This window comes from Neoarius graeffei, chromosome 16 (assembly GCF_027579695.1).
Source record: "Neoarius graeffei isolate fNeoGra1 chromosome 16, fNeoGra1.pri, whole genome shotgun sequence".
Taxonomy (NCBI): Eukaryota; Metazoa; Chordata; class Actinopteri; order Siluriformes; family Ariidae; genus Neoarius; species Neoarius graeffei.
Window position 1 is genome coordinate 33,306,667 of NC_083584.1, and position 24,738 is coordinate 33,331,404.

The following is a 24,738-nucleotide window of genomic DNA, read 5'->3' on the forward strand; positions in this document are numbered from 1 at the left end:
AAAATGAAGCTCTCAAGATGTTCTTGTCACTAGTTCTGCCCATAGTGAGACTCTTCTCAAGTCCCTGTTCACCCAGAAGTAGTGGTGCACGTCAGCCTCTGGCTACTGAAACCCCATCGCACTTCACATCTCTTTCTCTTGTTTTTTTTTTCTTGTTTTTTTTCTGTGGGTGACAGAATCACAAGCATCCTCTCTGCCATGCCAAAGTTTCATGAAAGCTCTCTCCAGAAAAAACCAAAAGAGAAACAGCAGACAGATAAGAACAGAGAGAATTTGGGATAATAGACACTGCTGTGTTTGTCACGAAGGAACACGTGTTTTCTTGTTCAGAATTTTTCCTGCTTCTTCATCAGGGTGTGAACGCTTTTGACTATAAGTGTTAGAATCTTTTCAGTAAATGAAAATAGGCTTCCATTCTTGTTTGTCAGCCCACCCACACAGCCTGTTCCTTTTAGTGGGGGCACTTGAGTAGGCAGGGGAGAAAATTCGATGTCAACCTGTCAAGAAAAAAATGCATATGTGAAGAAAAGAGAATGGCAGAGGTGATATTAAAAAAAGGAGAGAAGAACTACATTTCAGACAGATACAGTAAAAAAAGCAGAATGTTATTAAGGAAGGAATAAAACATTATAAAACATGACAAGGCACAGTGTTACAGGAAAAGAATCCATTATGAGGTGGTAAGATGTGACATTTGAAGCAAAGTCACTGTTACTACCCCGAAAATTGACCATTTTCCTATAACAGCAAACCCTGAAGTGTTTTATTCTTCTTACGCCACAGTGATTTGCCACCAACTACAATATTTAATTTATTACCCAATGGCATATCATGCTTTTTAAGTGTTTATAGTTACATTTAATTTTGCTCCTGACAAGTTAGTTCCTCTCATCGCTTACATTACAGCAAATACAGAATTATTCCCACTACAGCCTCTCTCTTTTTCTTTCTATTGATACTAATAAGGGGCGGCACGGTGGTGTAGTGGTTAGCGCTGTCGCCTCACAGCAAGAAGGTCCGGGTTCGAGCCCCGTGGCCGGCGAGGGCCTTTCTGTGCGGAGTTTGCATGTTCTCCCCGTGTCCGCGTGGGTTTCCTCCGGGTGCTCCGGTTTCCCCCACAGTCCAAAGACATGCAGGTTAGGTTAACTGGTGACTCTAAATTGACCGTAGGTGTGAATGTGAGTGTGAATGGTTGTCTGTGTCTATGTGTCAGCCCTGTGATGACCTGGTGACTTGTCCAGGGTGTACCCTGCCTTTCGCCCGTAGTCAGCTGGGATAGGCTCCAGCTTGCCTGCGACCCTGTAGAAGGATAAAGCGGCTACAGATAATGAGATGAGATACTAATAAGGCAAAGAATGTCGCTTGTCATTTTACTAATAAATCAGAAAACTGTGTCTGAAAACTTCCTGACCATTACAAAGCACTGACATTGGAGACTCCATCCATAAATTTTAAAATAAGCATCACCAGATCAAATATTATTCTATCCACATTCACTGGATATGAGCAATCGTGCACTCTGATTGACTACTGTACTACTAGGATATCAGCTCATATACCATGAGTAGAGAAAAACAAAATGGCAGCGTGTGTTGCTGAACCAACCGAGGATAAAATAAAAACTCTATTCGAAAACAAAACCCCTAAAAATACAAAAAAAGCAACAAAATATGGAATAAAGTATTTGATGGTAAGAATGTATCTTTTTTATTTTTCAAGAATTATTATTATTGCATTTTTCACAACTAACCACTACACCACCGTGCCGCCCGCTGAGTTTTTTTGTTTAAGATATTTTAGTATAAATATACACGTGATTATAGAAAATCGTGCATGCTGATTGGTCAAGAAATTTGGATTATTTCTCGATAATCACCTTGAGCAACTCGGCAAAATGGTGGCCAATCACCTTGTCACCATAAGTGAGGAAGAATTACACATGATGAAAGAAAATGCTGTTCCTAAAAGCACTAAAGATGCTCCAAAGTTTGGTCTAAAACTATTCAAAGGTCAGGTGGAATTGTGATTTATTTTATCGATTTCAAAACAAAATTTTTTATGTGATAAGTGACAAGTCTGCGCACACATTACATTTGCATGCTGCTTTTGAAGTTTGAAATACATTATTTTTTTAATTTTTTTTTTTTAATAATCACCTGTGTATTTATACTAAAACAATTATCTGCCTTAGGCTCAGTGAATATTGGTAAATAATGACCTCAACTTTGTCTCAGTTATCATTCATCAGTATTCACTTTACCTTTGGCTGTCAGGTAAGGGTTGGGAGTCGGATGTATGTGGAGAAGATAGTTTAATTAATAAAAGTGGCACCAGGCAAACAATCCAAATCAGTAGGCAAAATCATAAACAGATAACATGCAATAGATTGGGCGAGGCACAGACGAAAGCACAATAAAATAACCAGAACAGGAATCAGTAGCTCAATACGGGAAACTGGCTCGGTAAAGTGTAATTAAACAACGCAATACTTCGCAGTGAGCATGTGTTTTCAGAGTCTTTATATAGGCACACTGATTGCGCCTTCATCTTTTACAGGTGTGCATCATTAACGGCGAGAGTCCACTCAGTGTGCACGCAGTCCGGAGCACACCTGAGAGTCCGACTGATGCACACAGGTGTGACACTGGCGAATAATTGTTAAATAGCATCTAAAAAGTGTCTGTAACAGAAAGCACAAGGGTGGGCAATATCAGAGATTGTGGACATTAAAATAAGTGCAAGGTACTGTGAGTTGCACCTTGACTAATGCACAAATATAGATGCTGGTGAGCACATGTGTCTCAGTGTTCAGTGCTCGCAGAAGTGAAGTGATCTCATGAATGGCACTTTCTCTGCATGCTCGCCTCACTGTTTACTGAATAGGCTTGCACACATTTATAAAAATGGCCAACCAACCATGGTCATTCCACACACTCACTCACTCACTGACCATCTTCATGCTCTCTATTAAAGATTCTGTTTCGGCTCCATAAGATGTTTTATCGGGTTACTTATATTGTGGGAAGATGCCGAAGTACCTCCACCTTGATATTTTCATAGACCGTAATTTGAAACCTGCTTTGCTTTAAGCATAAACTGTACATCCAAAATACTTCCAGATCTCTATCATTTATTTCATTTTCTGATCATTACTGCTGTAATGTATGCTAAGCCTGAATGTCACATCCTATCTTAACATTTACTCACTCTTAGCAATATATGTATGACTGAACCAGGCCATCCCTTTAATTTTAGAGCAATACAGCTGTTAAATATATTTTATAACAACTGATAAATCATTGTGCCAGAGGGGGCGTGGCCAAGCAGCAGTCTGTGAATGGAGGGTGGGGTCGGGGAAGGTAAGTGGCTAAGTCATTCCACCTGCTATCAATTAATGTGTGTGTGTTTGTTACAGGGACACAGAGGCGATTCTAGAGTCTGTTGTGGCCCCAAGCAAAAATTTCCAGGGGGCCCTTCTGACCAGTGTTCATCACCAATATGTTATCTGACACCAACGAAAAATGTATGAAACCAAAGTTTTTTAAATTCCAAATGTGAAACTACAATGGTAAAGAACAATAAAAACAATAAAAAAACAAAATAAATAAGCCCTCGGGCCCTGACTCTCAGGGGGCCCCTGGGCCAGGGGGCCCCAAGCAGTTGCCTGCCTTGCCTGTTCACAAGCTGCGCGTCTGCAGGGACGCAGCATAAAAGGAGGGGGAGAGCAGAGAAAAGGGGCTCCCTCCCGACCACAATGCATGTGTGCGTGTTGAGTGAGTGAGTGAGTGAGTGAGTGAGTGAGTGACTGAAAGAAAGCTGAAAAGCTAAAAATAAGTGAAACAGTTTGTGTGTGACCATCAACTCTCGCCTGCCGTGCTTCTGTGCTCCACCCACATCAGGAACTGCTACAATCGTATACTGTATTGCTGTTAATTATTAGCACTGAATAAAGCACTGAACGTCCTTCATAATACAGCTTGTTTATTCCCATTTATTCAGTATGCGTATATCATTGCTATCTTAACAGCTGATAATTTAACTTTGAAATACTTGTGAATATAAAATTTGTTGAAAATTGAAGGCTTTTGAACATCCTATATTTTCACCTTTTTGTTGATTTGACCTCATTATAAAAACTCAAATTTAACCATCTAAGCAAGGAATAGGCAGAAGTGAATTTAGAAATGTTTTAAATAAAGGTTTATTTAATTAAATTGCATTTTATTAAAAAAAAATCTCAATATAATTTACTCGGAAAAGGCTGAAATCTTTCTCACTCTGATTAGGCACTTAATACATAATGCTAATAATACACCACATCTACTTTTGTGGGATTTGTATGTCTGTGCCTTTTTTATACTTATGTCTAAAAAAAAAAATACTCTATGTCTGTGTGATTTTTTTTTTTTTTACCTTCCCTCCACTTTCTAAATACGGTATTTGTTTTGTTTGTGTATTTATGTTTACACCAAGGGTTTGGGAGAAACGATATTTCAATCCTGTCTATGTCGTGTACATGTAGCAGAACTGACAATAAAGTTGACTTGAATTGACAACTTTCAAAAAAAAAAAAAAAGAGTACTGTTGCTTGTGACAGTAATGATATACACATGGCATTTGTAAAATCTTGCATTTCTGACTCTGAATCATTGTATCTTGTAACTCATAGTAGCGTAGTTCTTATTTCTTGTGTTTCTGTGTTGAGGTTTCCAAGTTCCAGGTTTACTGGGTTTTCAATATCCCCTGGTGATTGTCTGTTTCTGAATGTGTGTATTTGTATGAATACTGACATGTTAATTGGGAGACACCAAACAGTTAGACTCAATGGTTACTCAGAGACTCCTGTCTTCATTAGAGCACAGAGTTGTTCTGCTTTTAGTAAAAATGTAAAACAGGAACACATTTTGACCTCTTAATGGCATAGCTCGATCTCTTACCTACCTGTGGAGAAAGCAGTGGCTATACAGCTGTGCAGACTGTGCTGACTGTGAATTCAGACTCGTTGGTCATGATGTCTGTGGGCTGGATATTACGGTCGTACATTGGGTTTTCAAACGTCGCTCTTCCATTGGTGTTTTCATGGCCGGCATAGCCATTGAAGGGTACTTTGGGTCTTTTTCTGGTAATGAGATAAGACATAATCTGAACACTGAAGCACCTTTGACTGGAACATTAATGTTATTGAAGAGGGAGATACACAGTGTGAAACTAGACCACAGCATCACACTGCATGGATCACAATAGTACTAACAACAAATTAAAAGAAAATAGCACATAATGTGTTCTGTACTGTTTAATTGAAAATGGCCATGATGTCTCCTGGACCAGGGTGCGGATTTACCTGTGTTTGTAGAGGTACAGAGCAAATCCTGCTATAATCATGGCTATAAAAGGCACTAAAATGGCTGCTGCCACAGAACTGCTGTTAGAGGCAAAATTGTAGCTGGAATTCTCCCCATTTGTGTCCTGCCCCTCTGCAGAATGGACAAATAAAAAGCAACGTGTAAAAGCAGACTAATGTTACTTTAAAAGACTCAGCTGTAAAATAACAAACACAGTTATATTTCCTGGCAAGACTTCTGATAAACTGGGCTATGTCCAATTCCACTTTGCAGCTCAATGGCGAATCCATTATTTATGGCTAATATTATTTCACACTTCACAGCTTTATCACACAAGTGGAAAACTCCATGACAAACTGTGTATTTAATCGAAATGTAATTAGATTATGGACAAAACCAAATAGATCAAACGAGGAAGTGATTTGGAGGAATCTGATCTAACTCAAGAGACAGGTGAGCTTTTGGGAGGCGTCATATTTCATCATCCGAAACAAGGCTTTTAATTACCGCTATGAAGTTGCTACAAAAATGAAGTCATTTACTGTTTATTTTTCAATTAAGATCACTGTGTATCCCTAAACAACAAGAGAGCAACAATGCACCTGTTCATTAGCTCATGCCAAAAACCTTGCCAATAAGGTAAAAACAGGAACAAGTAAAGGATCCGATTATCTTAATAAGGTTGACTTATCAAACCAGTGCATTATACTATACCCCCACATCGACTCAGTCCCTCCATTTTTAATAATAAATGTTTGGTTTGTTCAGTATGTTTAGTGTTTTCTTTTCTTTAATGGAAAGCCATAAAGTTGCTGATTAGAAATAAGACATGGCTTTATTATGGGAGCACTTTACAAAAGGACTGTATGCTTTGCCCTTGACATGTCAAAGCCCTGCACTGATGAATAGGTCACACTGTAGTTACACATGTTAGTGTAATTATCTGTGTCTGCTTTTGCTTCTGCCCATAGTGAATCACTTCAGATATTTATAACAAGGTCCTGTGAAGAAGCAGCACTAGCAGTATCTAATTAACTACTACCATCAGGGGGGTTAAGCTAGGGGGATTGGCTGAGCAGTTCCTTTTTTATTTAAAAGCAATTACAACTTATTCCTTACACACTAACTCACTGAAAATGCATTCATTTACAAGTTAATATGCAACTATCATTATGCCTCGACAATCTAAGCCAAAAAACTGCATAACACTGAAGACTGAAAACTATCATTTCCCTTTCATCTAGACACGCACAAGTGTTGGACAGCTATCTGGATGGGTGGAATTTCTGGACACACTGTCTGTCTGTTCATTAATGTTACTGAAGATCATCTGGAATGATTGGCATCTATTCACGTGAGATAAGTGATCTCTGTATGAATCAAAGATCTATGCATTTTTGTCACACTAAAAATTCCATGCATACTACATACAGCCCCAATTCCCAAAAAGCTGGGACACTGTAAACTGTAAATAAAAACAGAATGTGAGAATTTGCAAATCATGGAAACCTTATATTTCATTGAAAATGGCACAAAGACGACATATCAAATGTTGAAACTGAGAAATTAATTAACTAATTTATTTATTTATTTAGGCGGCACGGTGGTGTAGTGGTTATCACTGTCGCCTCACAGCAAGAAGGTCCGGGTTCGAGCCCCGTGGCCGGCGAGGGCCTTTCTGTGCAGAGTTTACATGTTCTCCCCGTGTCCGCGTGGGTTTCCTCCGGGTGTTCCGGTTTCCCCCACAGTCCAAAGACATGCAGGTTAGGTTAACTGGTAACTCTAAATTGACCGTAGGTGTGAATGCGAGTGTGAATGGTTGTCTATGTGTCAGCCCTGTGATGACCTGGCGACTTGTCCAGGGTGTACCCCGCCTTTCGCCCGTAGTCAGCTGGGATAGGCTCCAGCTTGCCTGCGACCCTGTAGAATAGGATAAAGCGGCTACAGATAATGAGATGAGATGAGATTTATTTATTTATTTTTGGGAAAAAAAGTGCTCATTTTGAATTTGATGTTAGCAACGTGTTTCAAAAAAGTTAGGCCAGGGCAGGTTTACCACTGTGTTGCATCACCTCTACATTTAACAGCACTCTGTAAACATTTGGGAACTGAGGAGACCAAGTGCTGTAGTTTTGAAAGAGAAATGTTGCCCCATTCTCGCCTGATATACAGTTTCATTTGCTCAACAGTTCAGGGTCTCCTTTGTCGTGTTTTGCGCTTCATAATGCGCTAAATGTTTTAAATGAAAGACAGATCTGGACTGCAGGCAGGCCAGTTTAGCACCCAGACTCTTACTACGGAGCCATGCAGTTTTAATATGCGCAGAAATCATCTTGCTGAAAGAAGGAAGGCCTTCCCTGAAAAAGATTTTGTCTGGATGGCAGCATATTGCTCTGAAACGTGTATATATCATTCGGCATTAATGATGCCTTCCCAGATGTACAAGCTACCCATGTCATGTGCACTAATGCACCCTCATACCAGCACAGATGCTGACTTTTGAATTGCGCACTGATAACAAGCTGGATTGTCCCTCTCCTCTTTAGCCTGGAGGATGTGATGTCCATGATTTCTAAAAATAATTTCTACTTTTGATTCGTCAGACCTCGGGACAATTTTCCACTTCGCCTCAGTCCATCGTTAAAGAGCTCGTGCTCAGAGAAGGTGGTGGTGTTTCTGGGTATTGTTTATACAGTATATGGTTTTAACTTGCATTTGTGGATGCAGTAATGAACTGTTTTCAGATACAATTGTTTTCTGAAGTGTTCCTGAACCCATACAGTGATTTCCACTACAGACACGTGTCTGCTTTTAATGCAGTGTCGCCTGAGGGCCTGAAGATCACAGGCATCCAATATTAGTTTTCAGCCTTGTCTCTTGCATACAGAGATTTCTCCAGATTCTCTGAATCTTTTAATGATATTATGTACCATAGATGATGTAATCCCCAAATTGTTTTCAATTTCACAGTGAGGAACGTTATTTTTAAGTTGTTGCACTATTTACCCGCCAGTCTTTCACACGTCAGTGAACCCTTCCCCATCTTTACTTCTGAGAGACTCCGCCTCCCTGGGAGGCTCTTTTTATACCCAATCATGTTACTGACCTGTTGCCAATTAACCAAATTATTTTTTTAGCATTACACAACTTTTTCAGTCTTTTATTGCCCTGTCCCAACTTTTTTTGAAACATACTGCTGACATCAAATTCAAAATGAGCATATATTTTTCAAAAAACAATCAAATTTCTCAGTTTCAACATTTGATATGTTGTCTTTGTGCTATTTTCAATGAAATATAGGGTTTCCATGATTTGCAAATCTTCACATTCTGTTTTTGTTTTACACAGTGTCCCAACTTTTTTGGAATTGGGGTTGTACACCCCATTTGACCTTCATTATAGACTCTGCACAAGTTGTACTTGATCATTAGTAGGTCACATGACTGTAGGATTTCCCTGTGTTAGGATCTCAATTAAACCCCAGATGTTTAAACACTTCAGCCTTTGTACTGAAGAAAAAGTGCAAAACATCTTTTATAGGATATAATTTACCTATAATTTACAGGATACAGTATAATGGCCAGTTCTGCGGATGTAATGCTTATTTCAGTTATTCTATTTTTATTTATTGCATTGCCTGTTTGCACCGTGGGTCAGAGAGGACTGAAATTTCATCTGTGCTGTATGTCGAGCATGTATAGCATATTTGACTTGACCTAATGGAATTTTTCTCAACATGTCAGTTGGGATGGGATGGGATATACAGTACTGTACAGAAGTCTTAGGTATATGAAAAGAAATGCTGTAGAGCAAAGATGCCTTCAAAAATCATGAAATTAAATGTTTCTGCATTAAAAAATATTATAAAGGGCAGTAAACAGGAATAAATGAAACTGAGTCAGTCTTTGGTGTGATGACCCTTTGCTTTTAAAAATATATATAGTAGTCTTAGGTACAATGTGTGTAGTTTTACAGGGAAATGAGCTGTAAGCTGTCTCTGCTTCCTACAGAGGCTGAGGAAAACCCATCTCTCATCACCTATCCTCACAATATTCTACAGAGGAACTATTGAGAGCATTCTAAGCAGCGGCATCATGGTCTGGTTTGGAAATTGCACCGTCTCGGATTGCAAGACCCTACAGCGGATAGTGAGGACAGTTGAGAAGATCATTGGAGTCTCTCTTCCCTCCATCATGGACATTTACTGCACATGCTGCATCCAGAAAGCTACCAGCATTATGGCCGACCCCACACATCCCTCACACAATCTCTGCACCCTCCTGCCGTCTGGAAAAGGTACTGAAGCATTCAGGCCTTCACAGCCAGACTCTAACAGTTTCTTCCCACAAGCCATCAGACTCCTCAACTCTGAGGGACTGGACTGATTCTCACAGACTGTTGAACACACCATTCTTTGCACAGTGGACAATACTACTGCTTTACAATGTTCACAATGTCTCTCTCTCTGTCTCACACACACGGTTTACATTTATTTATTCCCTTTTCATATACTACCTCAAAATGCACACTCAACTCTGCACTTTGTGTTGTTTATTTTCTGCAGTGTTGCACTCGTTGCACTCTTGCACTTTATGTTGTACTGTAGATTGTAGTCCTGTGATGTTTTATGTATCACCATGGTCCTAGAGAAACGCTGTTTCATTTTAACTGTGTACTGTACCAACTGTACATGGATGAAATGACAAATAAAAAAGCCTTGACCTTGAAGTTTTACTGAGTATCTTATAGAAACAGACACAGTTCTTCTGGAGACTTTGACTGTCACACTTCTTATTTTTGCAGCAAAACCCAACAGCCTTCATTATCTCTTTATCTGAAAAGTGTTCTCTTGTGTAATTAGGCTGCTTTCTTTACTGACATGTAAACATTTTTCTGCAACATTTAATTTTGTGCTGGAAAACTAATGTTTGGAAATTGAAAATGCTTTTGTACTGACTCGATAATGTAAAAAATAAAATAAAAATCTAGAACAAAGTTTGTACAAAAAATTAGGGAGCCTGAGACTTTTGCACAGTACTGTATACAGTTCTGTACCTTGGGGTACTTGTCATTGTGGCTACTGCCTCATAGAAGTGAAGCGAGGCAGTAGCCACTATGTCATCGTGTTGTAAGAATGTAGGAATGAGTGTAACAATAGTGCACTGCGCATACGCATTACAATCACCAGAATGGCAAATTGTGATCGTGTTATCAAAGGTACACAAAAACGAGTGGCAAAGGCACTATGTCATCGTGTTGTAAGAATGTAAGAATGAGTGTAACAGTAGAACTTCATAACCAATCAGCTCTTATCCTGATCAAGTTCGATTACCCGCTCTACTTCTTGATATATTTCGGAACCAATCAGAACCAGAAATGAAATAAGAGAAACCTCGTTATAACTTTGTAGTATCGGAAGATAATCAACAGATAAAAAGATAAGCGAAATTCACCTTGTGGTTCACCAAGGCTACTGATTTGATATCAAGTACAGTGGTGCTTGAAAGTTGGTGAACCTTTTAGAATTTTCTAAATTTCTGCATAAATATGACCTAAAACATCATCAGATTTTCACACAAGTCCTAAAAGTAGATAAAGAGAACCCAGTAAAACAAATGAGACAAAAATATTATACTTGGTCATTTATTTATTGAGGAAAATGATCCAATATTACATATCTGTGAGTGGCAAAAGTATGTGAACCTCTAGGATTAACAGTTAAATTGAAGGTGAAATTAGAGTCAGGTGTTTTCAACCAATGGGATGACAATCAGGTGTGAGCGGGCACCCTGTTTTATTTAAAGAACAGTGATCTATCAAAGTCTGGTCTTCACAACACATGTTTGTGGAAGTGCATCATGGCACGAACAAAGGAGATTTCTGAGGACCTCAGAAAAAGCGTTGTTGATGCTCATCAGGCTGGAAAAGGTGACAAAACCATCTCTAAAGAGTTTGGACTCCATCAATCCACAGTCAGACAGATTGTGTACAAATGGAGGAAATTTCAGACCATTGTTACCCTCCCCAGGAGTGGTTGACCAACAAAGATCACTCCAAGAGCAAGGCATGTAATAGTTGGCGAGGTAACAAAGGACCCCAGGGTAACTTCTAAGCAACTGAAGGCCTCTCTCACATTGGCTAATGTTAATGTTCATGAGTCCACTGTCAGGAGAACACTGAACAACAATGGTGTGCATGGCAGGGTTGCAAGGAGAAAGCCACTGCTCTCCAAAAAGAACATTGCTGCTCGTCTGCAGTTTGCTAAAGATCACATGGACAAGCCAGAAGGCTATTGGAAAAATGTTTTGTGGACGGATGAGACCAAAATAGAACTTTAAAAAAAACCCCACTGCATTCCAGCATAAGAACCTTATCCCATCTGTGAAACATGATGCTGGTAGTATCATGGTTTGGGCCTGTTTTGCTGCATCTGGGCCAGGACGGCTTGCCATCATTGATGGAACAATGAATTCTGAATTATACCAGAGAATTCTCAAGGAAAATGTCAGGACACCTGTCCATGAACTGAATCTCAAGAGAAGGTGGGTCATGCAGCAAGACAACGACCTTAAGCACAAAAGTCGTTCTACCAAAGAATGGTTAAAGAAGAATAAAGTTAATGTTTTGGAATGGCCAAGTCAAAGTCCTGACCTTAATCTAATCGAAATGTTGTGGAAGGACCTTAAGCGAGCAGTTCATGTGAGGAAACCCACCAGCATCCCAGAGTTGAAGCTGTTCTGTACGGAGGAATGGGCTAAAATTCCTCCAAGCCGGTGTGCAGGACTGATCAACAGCTACCGGAAACGTTTAGTTGCAGTTATTGCTGCACAAGGGGGTCACACCAGATACTGAAAGCAAAGGTTCACATACTTTTGCCACTCACAGATATGTAATATTGGATCCTTTTCCTTAATAAATAAATGACCAAGTATAATATTTTTGTCTCATTTGTTTAACTGGGTTCTCTTTATCTACTTTCAGGACTTGTGTGAAAATCTGATGATGTTTTAGGTCATATTTACAGTATGCAGAAATATAGAAAATTCTAAAGGGTTCATGTACCTTTTGATTATCACAGCTTTTGTTTGGTCCTTCTGAAAGCTCAAATGAAAGGTTTTGTAAGTTGTTTTGAGCTTTATGGCAGATATATCGAGAAGCCGATATCAAACTTCTACTATTTGCTTTAATTTTTTAATTTTTTTTTATTTTAGAGTCTTTACACTATACTTGTGAAACAACATGTGCTCATTAGTACTAAATAATGCTTCTAAGACAATTCATGAACAAGTGCTTTCTTACTATTTTGAAAACAGATCTCGTTCAGAGCACTGTATGTTGAACAAAACACAGTAAACAAAATACTACAAGCCCTGATGCTGCTCACAGCTTGGTGATGCTCGCAAGAGATGAGGTGAGTATAATTGATAGCATGTACTGTATATATGCTATATTTACTGTATGGACATGGTATCAGAAAACAATTTTATTTTTAAGCAATAGCCACATATACTCATAAGGTACCTATTTTTTTTTTTTACAGAAGGTATCTGTCCAGATACGTGCACACACAATCCATAAAAAATACCAACATGAGGCACTTGTACAGTGTAATAATTACATTACCCCATCTCCCCATGTAAAACTAGTCCAATTTATATAAATATTATGCCCCACACCTTTCCATGGGCCTATGGAAGATGTGGGGCATAATATTTACATAAATAAATAAATACTTGTTCTCCAACCGAATAAGACCCAAATGAATAGAAGAGAATAAAAGAATAAAATGAATTGCGACCTAGTCCCTGAACATGTAAAGGAACATTTCAATCTTGTGCAACAAACACATACCAAGCCTCTGAAGCCCAAACTGGCCAAATCCTTTTCCTCGAACAAATCCTTGATACACAAAGGAGTTAGAAGAAGGCATATATGACACCTGTGACAAGAAGAGAACAAACAATTAAAGACCTCATGTTATAAAGTCAATACATTTTCAAAATGTCAAGAATGAGTTGTCGAAAGGTAAAAAGTGTCAGACACACTTGACATTTAGTTTTAAACCATCCCTCAATCTACAGAAGAAAATGCTTATACAGTCAGGTGTGTACGTGTACACACACACACACACACACACACACACACACACACTCTTCATGACCCACGCTTTTAATTACATTTTCCCAGCTGCTTGTCTCCAGTGCACTTGTGGGGAGGAGGGTAAGGGGAGCTCAGACGTCTGGCCCTGATTACTCTGCAATGATTTAACTGACATTTTAATTAAAAGAAAAAACTTTCTCAGCTTTCTGATCCCCAGGAGTAATAGCATGCATGTGTAGTCCTCAGTATGGCTTCAGATATGAGCTGCTGCTGTTTGTGTGCAGGATTAAGGGATAAAGGCTTCTAAATTTCCAGAATATCTAAAAGCCGTGACATTCTTACACTCAACGGTTGTAAGACTAAAATGATTCCCATTTCCATTAAAACTATTCTCACAAATTTCAAAATCAGGATTGGACAAATCACCAGCCTGGGTTTCTGGGACAAGCATATTACATATCCAGAATATTAAGCGGACAAGTAGGTGCAACACCCAGAGAAAATAATAATAATAATAATAATAAACTTGACTTCTTGTTAACTTTCACAAAACATAAGCTTTAAGTGTAATTTTATCAAGAAAATAAAAAAAGCCACTATCCAGACTTTAATAATATCTTTTAAATGCAATATAAATGGACCACATCTCAGTTTAAACATTCACCAAAGACTATAATTTTTTGTTGAGGGCACAAACATGATGTGCTACATTAGAAACTTTGTAAGAAAATAATAACAATCATACATACTGACTCTGTATTGATGCAAATGATAGCAACTAACTCGCCACATGCTGTTGCATTCCATTAGGTACCACTTTTCAGTCTAGTCCCTGAGGTTTGTGGGCAACCAAAAATATGAGGAAACTGACGTGAATCTGGCAGTCACATGTTCTGACAGTCACATGGGTGTTTTGAATTCTCTGATAGACAGACACCATGGAAGCTCCGCCCCCTTCCCATCTCACGTTAATCTCTCATCTCAACTTGACTTTCTCGCTTGTAAGATGTGCCCTCTCTTTCTCTCAAGGTAAATGGGAAATGAAGAATGTGTGGTTCATTCATGTGAAATAAAATCTAATGACTTTAAACAACATTAACATTGGGTTACGGGTGGCATACTGGTATAGTGGTTAGCACTGTCGCCTCACAGCAAGAAGGTTCTGGGTTTGAGCCCAGTAGCGGATGAGGGCCTTTCTGTGTGGAGTTTGCATGTTCTCCACGTGTCCGCGTGGGTTTCCTCCGGGTGCTCCGGTTTCCCCCACAGTCCAAAGACATGCAGGTTAGGTTAACTGGTGGCTCTAAATTGACCGTAGGTGTGAATGTGAGTGTGAATGGTTGTTTGTCTCTATGTGTCAGCCCTGTGATGACCTGGTGACTTGTCCAGGGTGTACCCTGCCTCTCGCCCACAGTCAGCTGGGATAGGCTCCAGCTTGCCCGTGACCCTGCACAGGACAAGCGGTTACAGATAATGGATGGATAGATATCCAAATACAGATCCATTCACAAGTTTTACATTGTCCTACATTTGCCTGACTTTTCTTTTTTTACCAACACCTGATCCTGACCCAATATTACACCTCCACTCCAAAAACTTTACTGATTAACCATCAAATACATTTCCACTTCAAAATCCACCTCTTCACTTATCTTATAAAGCCATCAGCAACCTTGCTTCCTCTTATCTCTCTAACCTCCCCTGCTACTGTACCTCTTTACACCCTTAGGTCTTTCTTTTATGGCCTGCTTTTGAGTCTTGGTGATAAAACCTTTTCTGTTGAAGTTTCAAGTTCAGAAATCTTTCCCAATAAAGTCAAACTGTGCTACACACTAACTTTAAAACTCTTCTCTGACCTTTGACTTGCTGAATCCGTAACTTGGTTCTCCTTTACGTTTCTCGGTCCTTATTTTCAGCGATTTAAAATGTTCCTAATGTAGTTGTTCCTTCTGTTCTGTATTCTGAAGCATTGTGTTTTAAGATTTTAGGTAACCCTGATGTAAAATCAGTCACATTTGAAATTAATTAAAATTTATGTAAAATCATCTTTACAAAACAAGGCAAACTTGGACAACAGGTTTCTTTTCCCCACAAAAATAAAAACAGATGGTAGAATAAATTTTTGCAATTATGACCTGCAAAGGTCAGGGAAAATTATTAGCAGCAAGAGAAGATAAATTCAGTATTCTACCTACCAACCAAACAACTAACCAACCAAACGCCCCAAATCTCAGCTGAAAACTTCTCACCATGTTACTCTTCTTTTTCTACTCCTTAAAGCATTATTTGCCCTCTTACACTTCTCTTTCCACTCTTAAACCATTCTAAGCTATTTATCTTCTCTTTCCACTCCTTAAAGCCTTTTTTTGTAATGATGTTACTTTGTGTTAAGTACAGTACATGGAAAGCAACCTTGGGTGTTAGGAAGGTGCTATATAAATCAAGCGCATTCTTTTATTAAATTTAGGGCTGAAAAATAAAATAGTTATCATTTTAACCACTTCATTTGGCACATTTTCCTGATGCAGTTTTCAGAACAGTTACTGATTTACCTATATGGCTGATGAATGATTCACAGATGAAGCACTTTTTAGCAAAAAGGTGTATTTCAACTCTGCCAATAGAATTAACATTACCTGTTTCCATCATTCTCTGTGGTGAACATTTGTTTTATTATGTCTGCAAACATAATTATTATTTATTTATTTCAAACTTCAAAAGCAGCATGCAAATGTAACAAAGGCGTGGCTCAGACTTGTGTACATAGGTACATTAATAATCTAAAATTTGGATATATATATATATATATATATATATATATAGGGGCGGCACGGTGGTGTAGTGGTTAGCGCTGTCGCCTCACAGCAAGAAGGTCCTGGGTTCGAGCCCCGTGGCCGGCGAGGGCCTTTCTGTGTGGAGTTTGCATGTTCTCCCCGTGTCCGCGTGGGTTTCCTCCGGGTGCTCCGGTTTCCCCCACAGTCCAAAGACATGCAGGTTAGGTTAACTGGTGACTCTAAATTGAGCGTAGGTGTGAATGTGAGTGTGAATGGTTGTCTGTGTCTATGTGTCAGCCCTGTGATGACCTGGCGACTTGTCCAGGGTGTACCCCGCCTTTCGCCCGTAGTCAGCTGGGATAGGCTCCAGCTTGCCTGCGACCCTGTAGAAGGATAAAGCGGCTAGAGATAATGAGATGATTGATATATATATATATATATATATATATATATATACACAAACTATATAGAAATACAAAATTGTGTTTAAAAAAATCTGAATATGTAAATAAAATAAAAAAAATCAAAACCTATCCTAATTTATAGCTTAAAAAGTAATAAAAGAGAAAAATAGAATAAATAATTAAGTTACTCATGCAGCCATATTCTCTAATGTAATTATTAATATCTAAAGTCCTTCTAATTGTTCTTGATCCTCTCAAACAAAGTAGAGCTGAGTGTAGGATTGCGAAGGAGACTTTCGCTCTCAGCCATGACACCGTACTTGCATGGTCCTCATGCATATAATAATAATAATAATAATAATAATAATAATAATAATAATAATAAATGTTATCTATTGTAATTTATAATGTAATTTAATTAATGTAATACTTTACTCTTAGACAAAGACAAAAAGTAATGAAAAACATGGTAAAGGTGTGTATTAAAGTTTGCAGTTTGGTGTTTCACAATGGAGGGGAGACCAAGAAAGTAATCATTCCAATTGTGATGCTATTTAATTAATGCATGAAATTAATCAACCTGTAGAAATGCACATATGCCCATTTGAAGGTCTGCAAAGTTTCTTTTGAATCCTGGATCCTGAGTAAATTGGAGCAGATGCATATCAATGATGAAATGGTCAAAATTATCCTTGACGTTGGAGTACAAAATGAATATTAACTGTTGACAGTCTCTTGGGAACTCTTCAGTCCCCCTGAACATCAGCCTTGAGAACTTATGGTTTCATCTGTTTCAAACAGACAGCTGTTATGAAAAAACAAAACAAAACTGGATAGCTGTTACTGAGGTGTTCTTTTCCTGCACTGACTTGACTGAGCTCATCAAAGTGTGGTTAAAATCTCCAGAAAGATAAGAGCACAAAACAGTTTTTGAATAATTAGGGGTTCGGCGGCTTGCTAACAGACATCTACTTGGAACCTTCTCTTAAAGTGGAACACTAGATGGTTCTAAAGGGTTCGTGAATCTTTAAATGTTTCCCCACAATATCCTTAAGGGTTTATTTTGTCTCAAGTGACACACGTGCACAAATCGTACACTACTCTGTAGCAATAAAACAGCTGCATCTCCACAGAAAGCAATGCTGATGATCTGAATATGCCATTAGAACAATGATGTTTCCTTAATGTGCTCATGACTTATAATGAGTGAGATTGCTGTAACATATTTTGTGGTCAGGTATAATGCAGATCTGTTTTCCTCATCTAACACAAACCATCATAAATCTCACACCTATAGCTGATATAAAGCTACTGAATTTCACAAACAAGATACTTTGTATATTGTGTGTCTGCAAGCACAGATCTCAACCAACATAATGTCTCATTTTGGAACTGGTAAAATTGGGAGAACTTTCAGTGGAGTTCTGGGTAGCTCCTGCTTTCTACTTAAAACCCTTGGTAGAATTTGTTGAATACTCGGGAGGAGACAGAGGTGTGGAGGAGGTGCTGGGTGTGAAAACTTCATTACTGTTGGAGAAAGAGATGGGAATTTATACAATGTTAACTATGAAGAAAGTGGAGTTTCAGGGATGGGCTTTCTCCCAAATATATTTCACAAGTAAGGAACAAAACATGATGCAGCATGCTGTAATAGGAAAATAATCAATGATTGTGTGGCGTCGTTGATTATATTCCAAGAAGGTCCTCAAGTGTTTTATTCTTTTTCTACCACAGCAATTTGCCAAACATTATGATTTTTCATTTATTAATGAATGACACGTCATATACGTTTAATCATTACATTTAATGCTGTAGGCAAGAAGGTTCTGGGTTCGAGACCAGTGGCCAATGAGGGCCTTTCTGTGCGGAGTTTGCATGTTCTCCCCGTGTCTGTGTGGGTTTCCTCCGGGTGCTCCGGTTTCCCCCACAGTCCAAAGACATGCAGGTTAGGTTAACTGGTGGCTCTAAATTGACTGTAGGTGTGAATGTGAGTGTGAATGGTTGTTTGTCTCTATGTGTCAGCCCTGCGATGACCTGGCGACTTGTCCAGGGTGTACCCCGCCTCTCACCCATAGTCAACTGGGATAGGCTCCAGCTTGCCCGCAAGCCTGCACAGGACAAGTGGTTATGGATAATGAATGGATGGATTTAATGCTGTAGTGTTCCGAAAGACAAGCTCGTTCCTGTTATTGCTTACATTCCCTCATCTGGTCCCTCTTTTTTGTCTCTCTTGAAATTAATACAATGAAAAAACAACTTTTCATGCTCCTGAGAAACCGGAAAGCACAATGTCCTGAAGACTTTCCTGTGGCAGAAAACATCCTTCCATAAATTTTAAACAGGTCTCCTTATAGAAACCTCCACCAAATTAATGAATATACAGTTTACTTTGTTAAATTACAACACGTTTTTAAACCTGATTATTATTAGACTTGGATTATGAGAAGCGTCTGACATACAAGTCCCAAAGAATGAACTGTTACTATAGAAAGGATAATATATAGGAACAAATGCATTTGTAAAAATGAATAAATAAATAAATAAATAACCCAGCCCTGAGATTTTAATTTTCACCAGAACTTTTGAAGAAGAAGTAGAAAAGAAGAAGAAGCCTTTATTTGTCACATGTACCCTCAAGCACAAAAAATTCCTCCTCTGCATTTAACCCATCTGAAGCAGTGAACACACACATGCATACACAAGTGAACAATGAGCAAAACACACATACCCAGAGCAGTGGGCAGCTATGCTACAGCGCCCGACCTTCAACCTTCAGGCCATTTGTGACTTGTTATAGAAATGTCATCAGTACCTCCTGGCCAATCAGATTAAAAAATTCAACAGAGCTGTGATATAATTTCAAATATTTCACTTTTGCTCAGTATAGTTTCAGCCGGCAGTGGGATCTGCTTTATTATCTATCTGTAGTTCATCTTTTTAAGTACCACCTATTCATGTCTCAGTATCTGCTTTCATTATCTCCACACGAGCATCAGTTGACGATTTTTGGTTTTCTTTCCCCCAAAGATATTCTCTCAACCTGCTTCTGTAGATGTTATTTGGCTGAAAATGGATGAAGGGCCCTGGTGGGTGGATCTTACTTCAAAGTAATTTCATATATTTTTATGTTCTTGCTTCTGGCTTTTGTTGTTATGCTCCTTGAAAGTACGTTTGCTCGGTTTCTTAATGGCACTTGACATTGTTGCTTTTCACTCCTATAGACACAGAACATTGGAAACGCACGATCTGTATTTGCTCCAGTGAGAAGAAAAATATTTCATAATCCACGCTTTTCTGAAGTTTGCCATTTTTTTCTGATTTTTTTAAATACCAATTTTTCTGATTTATCCAAATGTTACATACAGTGGTGCTTGAAAGTTTGTAAACCCTTGAGAATTTTCTATATTTCTGCATAAATATGACCTAAAACAACATCAGATTTTCACACAAGTCCTAAAAGGAGATAAAGAGAACCCAGTTAAACAAATGAGACAAAAATATTATACTTGGTCATTTACAGTGCCTTGAAAAAGTATTCATACCCCTTGAACTTTTTCACATTTTTCCACCTTACAACCACGAACTTAAAAGTTTTTTATTGAGATTTTAAGTGATGGACCAATACAGAGTAGCACATAATTGTGAAGTGAAAAAATGATAAATGGTCTTCAAAATTTTAAACAAATAAAAATCTGAAAAATGTGGTGTGCATTAGTATTCAGCCCCCTGTACTCTGATACCTCTAAATACAATCCAGTGCAATCAATTGCCTTCAGAAGTCATCTAATTAGTTAATAGAGTCCTACTGTGTGTAATTTACTCTCAGCATAAATACACTTGTTCTGTGAAGGCCTCAGTGGTTTGTTAGAGAACACTGAAGAACAAACCGCATCATGAATACCAAAGAACTCACCAGACAGGTCAGGGATAAAATTCTGGAGAAGTTTAAAGCAGGGTTAGGTTATAAAAAAAATATCCCAAGCTCCGAACATCTCAAGAAGCACTGTTCAATCCATCATTCGAAAATGGAAAAAGTATGGCACAACTGCAAACCTACCAAGACATGGCCGTCCACCTAAACTGACAGAGCGAGCAAGGAGAGCACTGGTCAGAGAAGCAGCCAAGAGGCCCATGATCACTCTGGAGGAGCTGCAGAAATCCACAGCTCAGGTGGCAGAATCTGTGCACAGGACAACTATAAGTGGTACACTCCACAAATCTGGCCTTTTTGGAAGCGTGGCAAGAAGAAAGCCATTGCTGAAAAACAGGCATAAGAAGTCCCGTTTGCAGTTTGCCAGAAGCCATGTACATGGATTAAAGCAAAAAAAAAAAATCTGACTGAAAAAAAAAAAGCTCCATGTCGTTGGCCAATACCACGTCAGCGATGCGTCAAATTTTAAATGCCGTGTTGTCCATTATCCCCTCGGCCCCTACTTATAGTACATTTACATAATTTTAACAATGACTAAAGCTAAGGCAAGACTTGACCATTGTCATTACTGGCTAACTTGATGTTTCATCATGAATTTCAGCACAAAGTGCAAATTTATTTCAACAATACTTTAGTAATGCACAACAGTGGTTAAGAGAAAAGTGCAAGTGCAGTCGAACTTGAACCATGCTTTCAAAAGAGTGGAACAGAAAGAAAAATAAGAAAATCTGTTGAAATAAAGCCAGGAAACAAGAAAAGTAAAGTGAAAGTTCACTTTTTCTGCTTCTTCGCAGTGAAGCCAAAGGCATCTAGTTTGGCAACACCTGATGCCTGTTTTTGTTTCTTTTTCCTTGGCACAGCAGCAGGAGCTTGCCATTATCGCCCATTTCATTTCGCCAAGCCCATCTCCACTTATTCTTTACCGTTTTGTCGATGTCTGACACATCTGTGCCTTTATTTAAAAGAAGCGCGTCCATGCTGGCAAAACCGAAAGTAATTTGACGCGCTCTAGTGATGGAAATCGAAGGGCCTATGTCCGGTGGCCTTATACGCAGTACTCGAGTTGAGGGGGGATGTGGGGGGAGGCATCCCCCTTCTGAAATAAAAATCTCAAATCATCCCCCTTATAAAACGGCCATCCCCCCATCACATCCCTTGGGCCATTTTACCAATTAATGTGGAAATTAGCCTACTATTATTTTAACAAATATTACTATCATTTCAACATTAGAGGCTTTGCGCAGTGATAGCCTACATGTAGCCGGATAAAAAAGACGCATATTTATTTATTCGGCTGCACCTCTCATTCACACCTATACGGAGGTTTCAGTCACTGAAAACAGCTACTTTTGCAAACTCTGGGCAGAGTGGAGATTTCTGAAAACCCCATCTTCAGACACTCGTGTAAATCGGGAAAACGAAGCAACAGTGGGCGAGAGGGCGCGCGCGAATATAATGAGTCATAGGTGTGAATCGTTCACCAAATGCCAATTGTCCCGGCAGACCTGTTGCAACAAGGTAGGCAGACTTGGCAATTGCCTAGGGCCCCAGCCCTCGAAGGGCCCCTGCTGCCGAACGACTGGTTATGTATTCAATAGCAATGACAACTTTTTGAGCGCGGCAGCGCAGCGCCTAATGACACTTGTTGAAATACCCTAGTTCCAAGGGGGGCCCCCTAATGCACAACAGCGCCTCCCTACATGCTTTGGCCGAAAAGTGCAATGACAGTCTGTTGTCAACCCCTCAATGCCCATCTCCGTCCAGTCAAGTGGTTGCAGAGCTCCGCGGCAAAAAAAAAACAAAATCAAATATGAAGCGAAATTACCCCTCAGGGAGTCAGAAGAGAAAGAAGAAAAGGGAAGAGGAAGACAGAAAAAAACAAGACACTGGTAAGTGAGAATGTACACACTCATTAATACCAAGCAGGTCGACAAGCAAATTTGGTAGCTAGCTTACGTTAATGGTAGTTATCTTGTAGACAGTGTTTATAACAGTGATGTAAACGTTGTCATGCACAACAGGCTTACAAACTTGCAAGGACTGGCCCGCAAGCAGCAGTTTTAGACATTTTGCCCATGATTCTAGTTGTGTATTCTTAAATTTTTATGTGTTTTTCTATACCTTTTGCACTTTTCTGTGTGTGCTGGTTCTTATTAAGATTCTTATTCATGTTTGTAATCATTTAATCACCATTTGAAGTTATTTCTACTTGTGTATATACTGTAAATATTTAGTGTTGTGTTATTTGCACATTTTATATTACTGTCTTATTTTCATATTTGATTTATATATATATATATATATATATATATATATATATATATATATATATATATATATATATATATGTGTGTGTGTGTGTGTGTGTGTATTCTTGTGTTTAATTGGGTTTGATAATTATTTATAATAATGTAAAGAGTTCATTTATTAAGTAAAAATCGTAAGAATGATTACAATATGTGTGATGTTTATTTATTAAGTCTTCAGTGGGTAGGCGGCCATAAGGCCTTTCGTCGAGGGGGGGATAATTATGGGCCCCAGATCCCCCTTTGTCTAGGGCCCCCAAATAGCTTGAAACGGGCCTGTGTCCCGGTTCTTCATGAAATCGCACGTGCATGCACAAATTCATTCGGTTAACTTTCAAATAACTGTTCTTGTGCACTTGCGACACCGGAGCCACTTTCCTGAATTTTGAGCTTCGGAGTATTCGCTTCTTTATCTATTTAATCAATGAATTTATTTGTCACATACATTAAATTACTAATGTAAAACATTAGTAGCCTATTTAAGCAATAGCTGTTTTCTCCACTGTTTTCTGACCTTTTGTGCTTAGTGAATGAGACACTTCATTACACTCCACTGACCGACTTTCAATTCCGGACTTGTTTGAAAATGTAAAATATAGGCCTACGAGATGGTTTTTTGGGACTTAATTCACGTTGCTCCTTCACTATTAATTTTTGAGACTGACGAGGCACTAAATACTGTGGAATTATTTTCTCCTTACTATGAAGTTTGGCATCTTAAACAAGTGTCGGGAAATCTTGCAGCCCGACTCTGCAGTCTCCAATGTTTAAGCGAACTGCTGAAACCATAATGTTTAAAGATTAAATCGTAGGCTAATCAAACCAAAGGAAAACACAGCCTTTCCAGAACACTGTCTGCCGAAGCCTGTTTAACCTACAAAAGGCTTAATAGCATAGATCTTGCTGCGGCTTCAACAGGGCTGTTTAGATTTTTCACCTGATCGCCTTTCAATAGGCAATTATCTCATCTCATTATCTCTAGCCGCTTTATCCTTCTACAGGGTCGCAGGCAAGCTGGAGCCTATCCCAGCTGACTACGGGCGAAAGGCGGGGTACACCCTGGACAAGTCACCAGGTCATCACAGGGCTGACACATAGACACAGACAACCATTCACACTCACATTCACACCTACGGTCAATTTAGAGTCACCAGTTAACCTAACCTGCATGTCTTTGGACTGTGGGGGAAACCGGAGCACCCGGAGGAAACCCACGCGGACACGGGGAGAACATGCAAACTCCGCACAGAAAGGCCGTCGCCGGCCCCGGGGCTCGAACCCAGGACCTTCTTGCTGTGAGGCGACAGCGCTAACCACTACGCCACCATGCCGCCTTAGGCAATTATTATTATTATTATTATTACTACAATAGGCCTAGTATTAGTAGTAGGCAAGTAGTTGCCTAGTAGTAGGACAGCCAGATTGTTTCATCAGTGGAGCCGCTGTTAAAAGGAAACTGATGCGGAGCGCCGCGGCTCGCCTCGGGGTGAATCGCATCTCGAGGCGCGGGGCTGGCCCGCCCTGGCAGCACTGGGTCATTGGGGAGAGGGCAGAGGTCACTGGCTGCCAAGTTTGGAGAGGCTGGGACCTCCCCTGGCCGAGTTACAAGCGTGCAAAGTCGGGCTGGAGCCGCCGATAGAAACGAAACTCAAGCCGAGCACCGCGGCTCGCTGCCTACGCCGAGCCTCCCCGGGACTAGACAGTAGCAGAGGCTGTATTTATTTATTTAGGCCTATCTAGCGCAACAACTTATTCCTTTACATATACACAAACATAGCACAAGAAAGGGTTCAACAACAGGCAATCACAGCAGCTTGGTGAAGTTCTAAATCACATCGGTGTCAGACCTATGGGCCCCCCTTTTTTTCCTCGGATCTGCATCAC

The 24,738-nt window shown here is 39.4% G+C and overlaps 1 protein-coding gene across 1 annotated transcript in view; it reads right to left on the reverse strand.

Moving 5' to 3' along the window:
* Positions 1-458: 458 nt before the first annotated feature.
* The window catches only part of csmd2 (CUB and Sushi multiple domains 2), a 755,566-nt gene continuing 731,286 nt past the window's right edge, over positions 459-24,738 (reverse strand). The window contains exons 68-71 of the mRNA XM_060942244.1: positions 13,194-13,281; positions 5,342-5,474; positions 4,942-5,119; positions 459-497 (exon numbers count right to left, since the gene is read on the reverse strand). Coding sequence (XP_060798227.1) covers positions 4,960-5,119; positions 5,342-5,474; positions 13,194-13,281 — 381 coding nt within the window. The 3' untranslated portion in view covers positions 459-497; positions 4,942-4,959. The remainder of the gene's footprint in view (positions 498-4,941; positions 5,120-5,341; positions 5,475-13,193; positions 13,282-24,738) is intronic.